Source organism: Drosophila busckii, chromosome 2R (genome assembly GCF_011750605.1).
Source record: "Drosophila busckii strain San Diego stock center, stock number 13000-0081.31 chromosome 2R, ASM1175060v1, whole genome shotgun sequence".
NCBI classification, from domain to species: Eukaryota; Metazoa; Arthropoda; class Insecta; order Diptera; family Drosophilidae; genus Drosophila; species Drosophila busckii.
This window is the reverse complement of record NC_046605.1, coordinates 17,368,241-17,383,877: the sequence shown is the minus strand read 5'-3', so window position 1 is coordinate 17,383,877 and position 15,637 is coordinate 17,368,241. Positions and strand designations below refer to the sequence as shown.

Below are 15,637 nucleotides of genomic sequence, written 5' to 3'. Positions count from 1 at the left end.
TAGATGTTTGGTTTTTGGTTTTGAGCTCTCAGCATATAATCGGATTATGCAAATAGCAAAAAAGCAGAACAAAACGCACAGCAAAGTGGCAAAAAGTGTCGATTTCGATGTCAACTGGACGTCGTTGGCTATGAAATGAAAACAAAATACTTAAAAGCCCAGCCTCAGCTATGAAACCAGTTTGCCAGTTGTAGCTGACACATCGATTAAAAATTGGGGGAATACCTAGTGAACTACCGAAGCGTAGGCAAAAATACGCGGCGTATGTGTAATATGTGAATGTGTGTGACGACGTCATGGCTTGAACTTGTTTTCTTGTTTTGCTCGCTGCTCAATTAGCGCATGCAAACAATTTATAAATTTATCGAATTATTTACTGTTACCGCCCACTGTATAATTAGCACGCATCAATTCAATGCCTATATAAGATAGTTTTATACTTCGAGTCACTCGAAAATTGTTTGTTGTTTATTTTGCAGCTTGTTGCTCTTATCTGGAACATGCTGTTGCTTTTTAAATTGCTGGCAACACTTTGGAACCCCAAATCAGTTGAACTTTTGCAGGCGGGCGGCAGTGTAGTGACTTGTATAGGTATTTCCGTTTTTATTCAATTTGGGATGCTGTTTTAGAATTTATGTGACATTTGAGTGGCTTTATCTGCGCTTACATGACACGACCTCGGCCTATCGCATTGTGCTAATCATTTGCGCGCGTTCGTTAACACTAAGAAGAGTAAGTGGCTCTGACTTTAAAACGAGTTCGAGTTCGCGCTGCTTTCGCCAGCAAAACACACACACGAAATACACATGTTAAGCTTCACTTGGCAATGACGCGTTCATCAAAGTGCAGCGCACACAGGGCGTATGATTAATCAGCTGTAAACTTGCCGTTTTTTTTATTCATTGTCACAAACTATGGTTAACCACAAATTGACACGCCCAGAGCAACTACAACAACAAAAAAAATAAATAAACTAATATATTAAACAAGTGGCTAAAATGCTCACGACATTTGAAAAATGAAAAACTATAAAAATGCTATAAAAATCGTAAGAAAAAAATTATATAGTATGCAAATCTATGGAAACTGTCGAGTGTAGACTTGGGGCGCAAGCCCAAAACCTGTCTCAAGCTTAAGCTCAAGCTCAAGTCAAGCTCAGCTTGTGATTGTTATACTCAGTCAGTCGCATTGTTGTTCATTTCCATGCCAATTCATATTTAGAAGTTAGCCGCGTACAGACTTTAGTTCAGTTTTAATTGCGCTCGCCAGCGCGACAGTTCGATACGCGAAGAAGCGACTGAAGCACAAATTTTGAGACAGCTTAAGGCAAGTAAATGTTTATATTTATTATAAATATTTGCATTGAAATGTAAAATTCTTGAAGGGCACAAACCGGTGGGGAACTGCCCACATGTCTCGCTATAACGATTTGCATACGTTTGTGGCTTAAATTCATTATATTTTAAATTAATGTAATTATGTGACGCGGAAGTATACTCAACGTTTATATTCTTTATTGACGAAATGAAGAATTACAGAGCACTCATGTCGATTCGCTGGCTCTTGAGTCTTATGCTTCAACGGCAAACGGCACAATTCGCATTTTAATGAAGCTTTTTGCATTTCGACTTTTCATTGGATTTTTTCCACATGCTGTTTGCCTGTTGTTCAATCATAACCGCAATCGAAACCGCTAACCGAAGGCGTTTGTCTGCCCCCCACCCCACCCCAGCAGCAGCTCAGCGAGTGTACGAGATAAATAAGAAAATGCCAGTGAAAAAAAAAAAGATAAAACAAAAAGGTTTTTTATGTTAATTGAAAAGTGCGTGCTGCATGGACAGCGTTAAATTAAATTGAGTTGTAAGCTTTAAACGCAAGCCGAAGTTCAAGCATTTTAATTAATTACTTATTAAGCAGTCAAGAGTGCAGTTAAGTCAAAGTGTAGCGTGGATGTTAACAAGTCTAATGCCTGCATTATGAGTGGCTATCAACAGTGGCTCAATAGTTACCTTAACTTTCGACTCTGGCGTTCATTAAAATGCATCACATAAACGCGAAATTCGTTCCCAGCAGCACGTGGGGCAGCTGGAAAGTCACGCACATGTCGACACATCGACTGTGGCAGCGACTCAGCGGCTCAGCATTCATTAAGAGTGCACGCATCCAGCGGTTTGAATCTGCCCCCGCCACAAGCTCACGTTGCTCTCTATGCTTTGACATCTTAGCTACAGTGCTGTGCTTAGTTATACGCACAAGCAATTGTTGCCTTTACAACTTTTTAGTTATTTCAAATAATTTCTTTATGCATTTTTTGAACTTGCAACATCTATTTACTTTAATTAGTATTAATGCAATAAAAAATTCATTTAATTAGCTTTAATTTGACATACACACGTTCTATATATATGCATAGTGTAAAAAATGAATTTAAATTTTTTGTTGCCTGCAATTTTTATAGCATTAATATTAATTAATTTATTTATTGTGGCAAGCTTGCATTTTTGCATTGCGCAAATGTCAAATGTTAAACAAACACGCACGAACTTTCTTGCGAATTTATGTATAAATTAAAATGAATTAAAATTTAAAACACTGGTCGCTTATAAATTATTAAGCTGCAATAAAAAATATTTACTAGCTGAACTATTAATTGAATTGCAATTATTTTATGCTTACAAATGATTGAAAAATCTAGTGGAATTTGTGGAATTATTCAAATTAATAAAATAATGTCGACATTATTCATGTACAAATTACATAAACAAAAATATAAATATTAAACACAAACACATACAAATAAACAAACAAAGATTGTAATCAGCTTATAACAATTGAAAAATATTAAAAAAAAAAAGACTAAAATATACAAATAAACAAACAAAGCTTGTAATCAACTAATGAAAATTTAAAAATATTCTAAAAAACATTATTCAGTGAATTTTGCATAATCAGAAATAATAGCGCACTATTTTTTAAACATTTGTAATTTGTTAGTGTCATTGCATCATTATAAAATAATTTAATTGAATTGATATTTAACAAACATTTTAAATGAAAATTTTAAATACATGTAGTCTGTCAATATACTTATGCCCGCTAGTGTACCAGCAACTGGCTGCTGATCTCTTGCGCAGCTTTGCTTGCAATTCATTGCAGCGTTTGTTGTTCATTTAGCATAAATAACATTTGCACACACACACACAGACACAGACACATATGTGTGTGTCTTAGCCATTTGTTGCTATAGTTTCTTACAATTTAGCTAAATTGAACTTGTGGCTCAAAGCGAAATCGAAAGCAATCCTTAGCCTTAGCCGCTGCTGGGGCCACCATATACAAACTAATTTAGCACTAAATTGCATCAGCTAAGCTTATGGGCGATTATGCGATAAAGCCCTCACTCCCATTGATTTTCTCACGCTCTCTGGCATGCAAAGCATGCGCCACGTTGCTATTTTTTTTTTGCATTTTAAATGCCAATTACAGCAGCTGCCCATTAGCCGAGCTAACTTATTGAAAGCTGAATTTGAGAGCGCTCAGCAGCTTTTAGCTGTTGCCAAAGGGCGCCTCAAGGATTGCAGCTGCAGCGTCGAGAAGTTTGCTAATTGCTGGCATAGGCAAATACAAACGAACTTATATGGCTCAATTAAATATTGTGTGCAAAAGAGTCAAGCCCATAAACGCATTTTGCAGACAGTTTGACAGCCAGCCAGCCAGCCAGACAGACAGACAGACAGAAAGTTGCACTTGAATATTCGCAGACAGTTTAGTGAATGAATCGAGGCCAAAGAGAGTTGAAATTCAAGCAGAAAATCAGCAACATAAACCCACAAGAACTTGGCAAATAAAATTGCAAACTACAACACACACACACACACATATATACACACACATATACACATATTTTTTATGTGCGCTTATTTGCACATGTCTCTCGATTTTAAGGACTTGCCAGCAACTGTTTTGTGTCAAGTTGAAAATAGTAAAGCTCTCGCTTTATTCTTGGCACAAGTTGCAACAATTTTCACTGCTCAATTAGTCGCATTTAATATAATTTTGCATAACTTTTTTTCAAATTCCTTTGTGACCTACTGCAGCGAAATGTTGCCCAAACTTTAACACACACACAGACACACAAAAATTTTTACAGCTTGCCACATGTGTGGCATTTGCTTGTTTTGCATGTGGCTTACCTTTTATTAGACTTTGTTGCCACCAGCTGTAGCACGTGCATATTGGTTATGGCAGCTGCTACGTTACGTATACGTAATACGTTAATCGGCTACTTTGTTGCTTCTGCCGAAGTAGCTGCAATTGCGTTTTACAACCCAAGTCAGCAGCAGTTGATGAAGGTCGAAGCAATTCGAAGTCAAAACTGAATGCCAACTGCTGTGGCCACAGCTCAAAACATTAGTTTATCTCGTATATAGCTCGTAATTCAAAACGAAAGCTCTCAGCAGCTATTAATCTGGCCAGGACCTTATCCTTGCCCAACGACAAATCAAGTTTTCTCTGAATTTTGCGTACGGCATTCAAAAACTGAGCAATTTGTCCATTTCGGCAGCAGCTCAGCAGCAGAACTTTGACGCTGTTTCAAAGAAGCAAAACAATTCCAAGTACTCGCATTCAATTGAACTGCTAAATAAGCTGATTACTTTGTGAGTGAAACGTATGTCTTGCTCTTGACCATTGTAAACTCTATTTTAGTTTAGTGAGCTAATAATAATTAACACTGCACACAGTTGAGTTCATGCCAAATGATTGAATGCAAATAATTTAACTTAGTTGAAACATAAGCCATTTAACTATTATAGTCAATATTTAATGAATTAAACAAATAAGCTAACAAGTGATTCTTTCAGCTATTTGTTGTGATGAGTTTTGCATAAAAATTATTAAATATTTATTTGTTATAACTAAGCAACATTTCTAAATATATAATTGTTACTTTAAATTAGAAAATTGTGTCAGCTCATAGAACTTATTTTAACTTACAGCTGAGCAAATTAAATTAATATGCTAATTAAATTTCAGTTTATTTCGTTACAAAAATAAATGATTAATTTAAAAAAAAGCAATAAATTGCCTTTAATACAAAGGTGACATAATTGCTGCTCAAAAGTATTGAATTAATTTTATAATATATTTATTTTTATTTGTACTTTTAATTTTAAGCCTTTTAAGCAAATATAAGCGCTGCTAACAGCGCAAGCGAAATGCACTAAGAGCGAGTGAGATGCAAACAGCGCAACTTATACTTTGCGCTGTTGTCCTAACAGCGGTGTGCACTGTTAGGTTAGGGAAATTTTAACAGCGCTGCTGTTAGCCTTATGGAAATGAAAGTGAAAACGAAAGCCGAGATATTGTTTTGATTGAAATGCATAATAAGCGTGCATTTTATATGAGGGTCTGAATTGATTTTGCTTCAAGGGTTGCTCTGCCTCTGTCGCTCTGTCTCTCTGTCTGTCGTTATGTTGACATTTTATTGCTCTTTAAATTCCGCTAAAGTAATGAAAAACATGCGCCCCTTTTTGTAATATATACATGGGTGTATCTGTATGTGTGTGTGTGTGTGTGTGTGTGTTTTCTGTTTGTTATGACCAAGTTCCGCCAAATATTTTACGCAGCCGGCTCATAAAAACGACAGCGCCGTCTCTTAAGTAACTGGGTTGATGACATTATAAATTTATCAATGATTGACAGACAACATGCCGAGTTGAAGCTTTGATTTGTGTGCGACAAGCTTAAATGCGTTGCTTGCGAATATTATGCTGAGTGTGAGTTTGTGTTTGTGTGTGTGTGTGTGGGTCGCCAATTTGCGGCACTTACTTGGTGGGCACGGCTCATTAGGAAACGCTAAAACATAAGCCAAATTATAGCCATGCTCAAAGCGACAATAAAAGCTTCCGCTCAAAGGTTCTAAGCATGCAAAGTCGCATACGAGTGTTTCCCGTTACGTATACGTAACGCCAAGCGGTGCAGCGCGGGGGCCGCACAGTGTGGCAAAAGTTTGCTTTGAGTTAATAATAAATGTGCTCAGCCACTCTCGAGCAGCTTGCTAAACAATTTTTTTTTGTGTGTGCGGCAGCCGCAATAAATCGCTGCTAGGCATAGAGCGAAATTATTTAATTCGAGACATGTGTGCAGCCAATCGCCAAATAAACAGAGTTGCCAAGTAGACTTGAAGATTTATGCTTCAGCCTCAAGCTCAGCCATTAAAATTGTATTTCATAATTTAATATTGCTTTGTTTTGTTCACGTTGCTGCCATTTGCTTTTGTTTTTTTTTTGGCACACAAAACTTTCGTTTGTTTTTTTCCCCAACTTACTTTTCGACACAAAAATGTATGCCTGCCTTTGCTACATTGTGCAGGTGGGCGGTGGGTGGTAACGCCCACTTGCTTAGCCAGACAAAGTAAGCTCAACATACATAATTCTTTCTTTTGCTTTGCTGGCAATGCGAGCAAAGTTTACATTCGCTCAGTTTTTGATGTGTGCACTGCGGCTTATGGCTGCCTTTGATGTCTTCATCTGTATGCGAGTGTGTGTGTGTGCGATATATTAAAAAATGGTTTACGGCAGGTGCATCAGTTGGCCAGGCACACGTAAATCAAATGCTGCCATTGCTGACAGCAGCAGCAGCCATTTCGACAAAACTGCAAGCAAAACAAAAACCTGACTTGGGCTCCATTTGCGTCTGACAACTCAAAATTATGACAAATAAATAGAACGCCATATTACAAATTTAATTTATTAGTCTACGCTCGCTTTTGATTCAGTGCTTATAATGCATAAATTACTCTATCACATAATCAGCTTTTATTTTTATGAAAGGCTTTAAAGAGCGCTTTAAAAAATGCTCTAAATATTTTAATATGTGCTAAATAAAGTGTCCATTCATGCTTTAAAATAATATATATATATATATAAATATAAATTTGTTCCGTTTATTTATTATCAATCATTAATGTCTGTATAATAAATCTATATATCTAAATCTAAATCTATAATCTATATATAAATTTAAATTTGTTACGTTCATTTATTATCAATCATTAATGTCTGTATAAGTTTCAAGTCGCAGCAACTAAATTAAGTTAAGGTCGCAACTGTATTTAACTATCTATCCATCAATCTATATATCTATCTATCTGTGTATCTATCTAGTAGCTTTATTTATTAAGCAGGCAGCGTATGTAATAATTATTTTAATGGAAAACAAATCACTAGCTTCTAATAATTAATTACAACAATTTTGTTAATAATTATTTTTGGACCATCTGCGCTTTTCGCTTTCATTTTCATTTCATTTCAATTCTAAAATGTATGCTTTATTTTCATGTTAAATAAGTCTACTCTAAACATTTTTTGTGAGCAAACAAAAATAATAAAAATAAAATAATTTGGGAGTACATTGCGTAACTTAAGTAAACTAGTAAATATAAATTATCTGCCAAGTTTTATTACTTTATTAAGTTTTATTCTAAGCTGAGCAAAATAAATTTATAATTTATATTGTACAAATATATAAATGAATAACTCAATTTCTCAAAGTATGCTTTAAAAAATATAAATTGCTTTGCGCTTTTTAAAGCAATGCAATTTCTTGCTTGGCACACAAGCTACTAAAATATATTTAGATTGAATGCGTAAATGAATAAATGAAAAGCTATGAAAGTTCTGCTGCTACATAAAGCAATGTGAAGCAATATTAAGCAGCCATTTATGAGCGTTTAATTAGCCAAAGTAATAAGATGCATACACAGCAAGCCGACACACACACACACACTATTCCATATTCTATGCTCTGGTTCGGCTTGTTATTCTAATATGAAAGCTGTTTATCAGCTGTTCAGCTTCGCTGGACATTCTAACTAATGATGTATGCGACTCATTTGGCTTGCCTTGTGTTGTGGTCTGTTGTGTTGTGTTGTGTTGTGCTCCAAGCTCTGCCTGATTGGCTGCAGAGTAAACATAAGCGCGTCACACGCTGCGTATGAGTGATCTAAAGTTAATTGCGTGCATTATTGCCACTCAGGCAGTGTGTTGTGCGCCAAGTTTTCGGCCCACACACACATAACTTTAGCAATTCTAGGCGGCATTTGTCTTAGGCTCGCTGTTTGCCTATTTTGTTATATTTTTTCCTTAAGCTAGCAAAAGTGATTGATAAGCCTATTGACTTAGCAGCTGTTGTAGCTCAAAGCCCAAGCAACAAGCATAAGCTTTAATACTAAATTTTAAATTGCGCTAAGCATTTAAGACACAACAACAAAAGTCACTTTGCCAAACTAGTTGTGTAACATATGAAAAAAAAAAAGAGATAGAGCAGACTAGTTAGAGTTGTTATCAGACGCACAGGCGTAGCTTGGGCTGTGACAGTTTTTATGAAGCAAATTTAGAGCAGCTTTGCTCGGCCCCACTCAGTTTGTGTGCTTTAAGTTTTATTGGTTTATGAGGCGGCACTTTGGGCGGCAGCGGCGTAAAACAAATGGCGGCCATATTTGTTGCTTTGGTGATTATGCCTGATTTTCATTTAGATGATGTTGCCCACCCTGGGGGCGCCCTTTGCTTCGTTTTATGCGAACAAACCATAAAAAGGTTTAGGCTTTTATGTTTGAGCCTAACAGGCCACTCAGACTGGCACTTCGACTCGAGTGAATCGCTGCTGATAAAAATGTGACGCTAATTTAAATGCCACACAGCTTACATTAGTTTAATTAACTCTCGCACTCAATTATAAACACATTTCGGTTGCACTAGTCAATGCCAATTAAATGCATTCGACAATCGATCAACACTGCGTATGATTAATGCGTGTATTGCTTGTGTTGTCACAGCAAATGGCTCATAAAACTGATTTATGTGCCATAGCTAGCGTCTGAATTAATTGCCCATCAAACTTTGCTGCGAACTCATTTGCGCATTAATTCAACTTTGCGCTTGTTTTTAGAAATTGAAGCAATTAATATTTTTGGTCGCTGCCCCCAGGTAGGACTAAATCAATTCCATTTATTATTATTACTGCCAGCCAGCCAGCCAGCCCAGGCTATCGGCATGCCAAAAATCTTGAAAAACAATTCAACAAAGTGAAAAGTGGGCGAGGCTTATCCCCCAAGCCATTTACAAATGCCTCGCCCCACCCAACTGAAGCTCAATCAAATTGTCTGTGCTGCGGCGCTTTAAATCAAAATCACTGCCAGTGGCAGTGCCCCCAACCACTCAAATTGCCACTCGGCGGCAGCAAACAGACCTTTAACTTTATCAAAGGTGCTAACTTCCACAAAGTGTCGTTGGCATCGCGAAATCAAAAGCAAACATTTCAACCGAGCTGCTGCCTTTAGTGCCAACCAATTTGCCCCAGCGCAGCGCGGAGCAGAGCGAAGCTGAGGCAGCGTGGCATGCTGGGCGTAGACAGGCATAAATTTTGTGTGTGCTACGTTTTCGGTAACGTGCTGTGGCACTGCCTAAAGGATTACGGCTACGACAGCAGCCATAGTCGTTGGCGTTCTCGTTGTCCTTGAAGCAGCCGCAGCAGCAGTCTTTGCAAAAAAGGGGCCAAGCGTCAAGCCCAGCGGCAATAACATGCCACCGCACTCTTGGCCCTCAAGTGTGCGCCCAAGTAGCTGCTATCAGTTTCGCAATGGGCGTGCCCCGCCTACCCCTCCCCCCAGCTATTGCCAATCAAATGTTAGCCCTGTCGACGACTTGGCTTATACCAAGTGAATTCCTATACAAGAAAAAAGGATTACATTGCTTATGCGGTAAATAAATAAAATAAATGTAAAGTAGCTTTGAAGTTTCAGTTCACCTAGTGCGTTATTTATAAAGCAAAGCATTTAAATAATTTTATTCAACTTATTAAGTGTTTTTTATATTAATATTTTTAATTAACTATAATGTTATAATGCCAAATTATTATTGCCGAAAATTCTATTTTAACATTAAAGCAACGCTTCAATTAGTTTATCTAATAATAAATTTTTAGTATGTATATCTTGAAAAAATATAAAAAGACTTTTAGACCTGTTTAAGCAAATGTTAGCAATATGTAGATAAAATTTATATAATTTCTTTAGAACAAGTTAACAACAGGTTTGAAGGTCGTTAGCCTGCAACTTCTCAACAAAAATATATATAAAAAATTTGTTTACTGTTAGAGTTCGCATATCGAATATGCTCAAAATGTGTTTTAGTTGCAGCGTTATCAAAATAATTCTAAAGCTGTGAAATTTTTGTATTAAATATTAAAATATTTTGCGCACATTTATTTATTTTGCTTCTCAGGCATACAAAATGAATATTGATTATGTCATAAACACATTTTTTTGTATACCTAATATATTGTAATTAAAATAGAATAAATATTATTACTTTTCGTATTTTAGTAAATAAAATTCACTTACTGGCAAACCGATTTAATTTTATATAACAAAATTATTTGTATTGTTGATCGACAAAATTTAAGGACCAGATAGTTTACTTTAAACTTTTATAAGCAACATGTATTTATTTTATAATGTTTTAGTGCTGGATTCAAATTTAATATCTAGAATATTTATTTTTATTATTAATTCAGAATACAAAATAATTACATCGATTTTACTTTTCTTCTGCTTGATTTGCTACTAATTTCAATCAACCAATCTACCCCAGACATTGCCTAATCCCAGGTAACTAACTGACTTTGTGGTTTGAAATAAAGTTGTCGTTGAATTTGGCGAATGTTGTGTTTAAATTTGACTAGATCTAAATTGCCTGGCGTACTCCACTCGGGGCGTAACTGATTTAAGCCGCTTGCATATATTAATTTTATGTTTTTTTCTTAACAGTTTATTGCAGTTGAGTTGCGTGCAAACAATATGGTGGTCACTAGCGATGCCCACACCGAAGAGCTGGCTCTGCAGTCGGCCAATGGCAATTCGGGCGTGCCCGCCACTGTGCTGCCAGCGGGAGCTGCAAATGGCGATGGCAAACTTAATCAGCGCCAGTACGAGCCGCGGGAGCGCTTGATTATAACCAAAAATGTTGTGGTCATCGGTCTGGCGTTCATGATACACTTCACGGCATTTCACGGCACATCGAATCTGCAGAGCTCGGTGAATGCGGACAAGGCTCTGGGCACCACCACACTGGCCGTCATCTATGGCTCGCTCATCCTGTCGAACATATTTTTACCCATGACGGTGATTAGGTGAGCAACAAGCTAAATATTTGTAAATGCTTGATATAGATAATTATATATGGAATCAAAAAGTGAAAGAAAAAATAGATTAGATTTAAACAGTTCAGTTTATATATATTCTCGCTTATTGGCGCTGTATTTGCCTCTCATGCTTCCTAATCTCTTTATTAGAATGAACTCACAATTGTTATTTGCAATCGCTGATTTTGATTTTACACATGTTTTGAATGGGTTAAGTTTTTAAAACTTTAGCCACTTTTATTATGTTGAATATTTTACGTATTTATTTAAATAAAATGCATGCGAGTCAGCTATTAAACTTTTATATGCAGAAGTGCCACTGAAATCCCTACGCATGAAATCTGAAATCAAATTTTTTGATAGTTTATTTATTTTGAATTTCAAGTTATAGTGGTAACTATCCGTTCATTAAAAATTTGTTTCTTAGTCGCCCAAAAATCAACTCGATGCTAACTTTGAATTGATTTGAGGTTGATTTGCAATTCTGCAGCAGCCCGAATAGTCTTGCAACTAAACGTGTGTCGCATATAAAATTATATCAAAGACTTGCTATGGAAAAACTATCAATCTTGTAAAATTCAATTCAAATGCTTGCTTGGCAGTCTCTTTGAATAAACTGAGTTATAATTGCTTGCTCTATATGCATTAAAAAAAAAATTGTGCATATTGTCGACAAAGTCAGCAGCTCATGTGATACAAAAAATAAAATGAATCGTGCTTAAAATAAAAAGTTATGCAAAGTTTAATTATAAGCACTATTAAGCAGCTGAGTGCGTTCGACGAAGCAAAAAAAAAAATGAATTAAAGCGCTGCTTTGTGCGTATTTATAGATTTATGTTAATTTTAGAAAGAGATGAAATGTCTGTTGCTTTATAAATTTCGCAGCGAGCGAGTGAGCAGCTGATTAATTTTAAAACTGCCACAGCATGCAACTGTCTTTGTCTTTGTCTATGTGTGTGTGTGTGTGTGTGCCACACAATTTATGCTTTGCTATAAATGTATGTCAATCATCTGGCATTTTTTATGGCGCTTTTATGCAGATGCGACAGTCAGCACTTCGCTCTCTCTCTCGATGTGTAATGTGCCACACATACACACATACGCTTCACACACACTGTTACATGTCGATAGGGTGACCTTGGGGTGGCTACGGGTCGCCCACTCCAGCAGCCAGACCATTTGTTATTCAGCCTGGCATTTAAACAAATCGTTAATTTATGGCAAACAGTCGACAATTGTATTTAAGTAAAGCAACTTCATGCAGTTGGCCTCGACTTTAAGCTGAAATTGAAACTAATCTTGCGCCTTTTACTTTCCATCCACAGTTGGTTTGGCTGCCGCCTGACCATGGCGCTCGCCTTGTTTGCCTATATGCCGTATATAGCGGCGCAGTTTTATCCGCGCTTCGAGACGCTCATTCCGGCCGCCTTGATGGTTGGCTTTGGTGGCGGTCCCTTGTGGTGCAGCAAGTGCACGTATCTGTCCACAGTTTCGGAGGCGCTGACTCAAGTGCGTGGCAATGGCTCACGCAAGGATGTGAACACTGTGAAGTTCTTTGGACTCTTCTTCATCTTCTATCAAATGGCGCAGGTTTGGGGCAATCTCATTTCATCCTCTGTGCTCACGCTGAGTGGTGGCGCGCCAACAACACCCGCCAATGGCAGTCTCGAGCTGGAGGCCAGCATAAGTCGCGTGGGTGAGCTGTGCGGCGCTCGCTTCTGTCCAGGCGTCAACGCTGAAGTGAATCCCAATCTGGTGCCGCCCGCGCCCGAGCAGATTCAGCTGCTCAATTCCATTTTCCTCATGTGCATGGCCAGCGCTGTGGTCTTGATGATCTTTGGCGTTAGCTCCTTGAAGCGGTGAGTTTATTTGCCTTCTATGCTTTTTAATTTAATAGTTATACCCATACAACATTTTTATATCTTTATGCTGCAAGAAATTTAGTGGACTGTTTAGTATACAGCATATTTACATACATAGTGCTTATTTATGTTTTTTACAAAAATTATGGCTATATACAATAAACATAAAAAATACAATAAAACAACAGCAGTGAGCGCAGTCAAAGAAAAAAAGCTTGAGGAAGCAAACATTTTATTGCAAAAAAATGTAAAATTAAATATTAAAACATTTTAAAATACAACTAGTTTAATGCTGGTAATATGTTAAAAATCAAGTTTAATTACTCCAGTTCAACACTTTGCGCTTTTTAGACTTTTATTTGTTGTTATTTATTGCAAGTTAGCCCACGCAATATTGTTAAGCATTTTTAACTTTATCAACGAATTAATTTAAATAGAAACTTTGACGCTACAGCAGACAAATATTATATATTGGTGTATTTACAATTTAATATTAACTTATCATTTATTGTTATTTAACAAATATGCAAGTGCTGCTGTTTTATTGATATAAAAGCTAAGATAAGTTAAGTTCGAGTTAAAATACTTTAATTTAAAAAGAGCAGAGCTGTATAATTAAATACAATTTGAGATACTCAGAGCGCAGACTAGTATAAACTTTTAGTTCAACTATTTAACTTTAAAATTCCTTCTTGCAGTTATGGCGTGAAGCGTGGCGATACTGGCGATGGCATCTCTGGCCTCAAGCTGCTGACAGTGACCATCAATTTGTTGCGCAAACGCCGCCAGATACTTATGCTGCCCATAACCATGTTCATTGGCCTGGAGGAGGCCTTTCTAGCTGTGGATTTCACGCGCGTAAGTATGGCCCAAGCTAAGCTTAAACCACATTAACGCGCACTTTGTCTAATCCACAGTCATTCGTTGCCTGCGGTTGGGGCATATCGAAAATTGGTTTCGCCATGATTTGCTTTGGTGTGGCCAATGCCGCGGCGGCGGGTCTGGCCGGTGCGCTGGTGGCGCGCATTGGACGCGTGGCCTTAGCTGCGGCATGTGCTGTGCTCAATCTCTGCCTGCTCGCCTACATGTACAGCTGGGAGGCACGCGAGGGTGACTACTTGCGCTATTGCGCTTTTGCGGCCGTTTGGGGTATTTGCGATGGCGTCTGGCTGGTTGTAGTCAACGGTGAGTGCGAAGCTTTGTCAAGCTTTCAAGCTTTGCTTTCATGTGCTTCACACTCTTTGCAGCGTTCTATGGCATTCTGTTTCCGAATCATCTGATTGCCGCTTATAGCAACTTCCGTTTATGGGAGAGCACAGGTTCGGTTATCGGTTACGTCATCAGTTCGCAGCTCTGCACGTCCACCAAGCTGGTTATACTCATGTGTGTCATGTTGGTTGGCTGCGTGGGGTAAGTTGCCTCTGCTAAGCGTCAGTTGCTTAACTATAACTATTCTATCCTACCCATAGTTACGGACTTATAGAGTATCGTGTCTGGCAAAAGAAAAAGACATTGGAGGCCATGCTGAGTGATTGAAGTGGGCAGCGTCTTCTCTTTCGACCAATTGCCAGCTAACTCTTTGTACTTCTTGTGATATTGCCAGCTCTTCTTATTAAAAATACAATAAGCTACTTTTCTATATCTAAGATTCACGCCAATTCAAGTATATTAAACTTTAAGTGCTTACACGTATACTTAATATAAGCAGTACATTTTCTAAATATACATCCATTTGTTATAAAAATGCTCAGCTTTTTATTAATTAGTCAATGTGAGGAAAATCTATATATCAAATAGAAGATTGTGCGCCAACACATTTGAAATTTATACATTTTTATACTCATTTCAATTGTAAAATATAAAAATATAAAATTCAAAGTTAGGAATTAAAAAGCTATAACACGTTCAACGACTGCCTAATGCTTTTAACAAGCTGTATTTTTGAAATGTGTCTAGCTTTTAAGATTGAATTGAAATATATTTGATATGGCCACATTTTTAATATATATAAAAGGTGTCTAGCTTTTAGAATTGAATATTTTTTATATAGTCACATGTTTAATATATTTTGAATTTTATTATTTTAAAGCACAATGTGTTACTTGTTGCGTCCCAGAAAAATGTTTTTTTAGCTCCTGCTTCTAAAAAATCCTTCCATTTCCCAAGGATGTGTAGTTTCGCACTCCTGAGAAACATATTTATCGATTGCCATATCAGAATATTCAAAATAGCATAGGGGGTTTGTCGCAAAATGTGGCCTAAAAACACAAAATGTCCTTTTTCTCGGAAACTATAGCGACAACATGGATGTCCTTTTGGTTTCCAGGTAGTGCTCATTGGGAGCTTTCAGAATATACCACTCAGAGGACGAAAGTCCTTACAGGAGCTGAGAAAAACAACATATTTCGTATACAGAAAAACGGCTATATCTCCCGAATCCTTGACAGGATATATCGAATTAGTGCAACGTACTGATTCAAAGCATACTTCCGTCCAGAAAGCTTGGATTCAATTTGACCAGCAGTATGTTCTCTAGTAGATCCTGACTTAATCGATTTCGGTAATCAGTAAGT

General features: G+C 37.2%; 1 protein-coding gene across 1 annotated transcript; it reads left to right on the top strand.

The window, feature by feature from the left end:
* Positions 1 to 1,230: 1,230 nt before the first annotated feature.
* On the top strand, positions 1,231 to 14,789 carry LOC108597766 (UNC93-like protein). Its single transcript, XM_017984478.1, has 7 exons — positions 1,231 to 1,326; positions 10,829 to 11,190; positions 12,528 to 13,061; positions 13,763 to 13,922; positions 13,982 to 14,249; positions 14,312 to 14,474; positions 14,534 to 14,789. The coding sequence occupies exons 2-7, from the start codon at positions 10,859 to 10,861 to the stop codon at positions 14,598 to 14,600; spliced, it is 1,524 nt and encodes a 507-aa protein (XP_017839967.1). The 5' UTR covers positions 1,231 to 1,326; positions 10,829 to 10,858; the 3' UTR covers positions 14,601 to 14,789.
* Positions 14,790 to 15,637: the final 848 nt, after the last annotated feature.

What these genes read in the sequence shown, in the direction of transcription:
- LOC108597766 (XM_017984478.1), top strand. Translation starts at nt 10,859, where the DNA reads ATGGTGGTCACTAGCGATGCCCACACCGAAGAGCTGGCTCTGCAGTCG. An exon ending in GGCGTTAGCTCCTTGAAGCG is followed by an intron (nt 13,062 to 13,762) that starts GTGAGTTTATTT and finishes TCCTTCTTGCAG; the next exon opens with TTATGGCGTGAAGCGTGGCG. An exon ending in CTGGCTGGTTGTAGTCAACG is followed by an intron (nt 14,250 to 14,311) that starts GTGAGTGCGAAG and finishes CACTCTTTGCAG; the next exon opens with CGTTCTATGGCATTCTGTTT.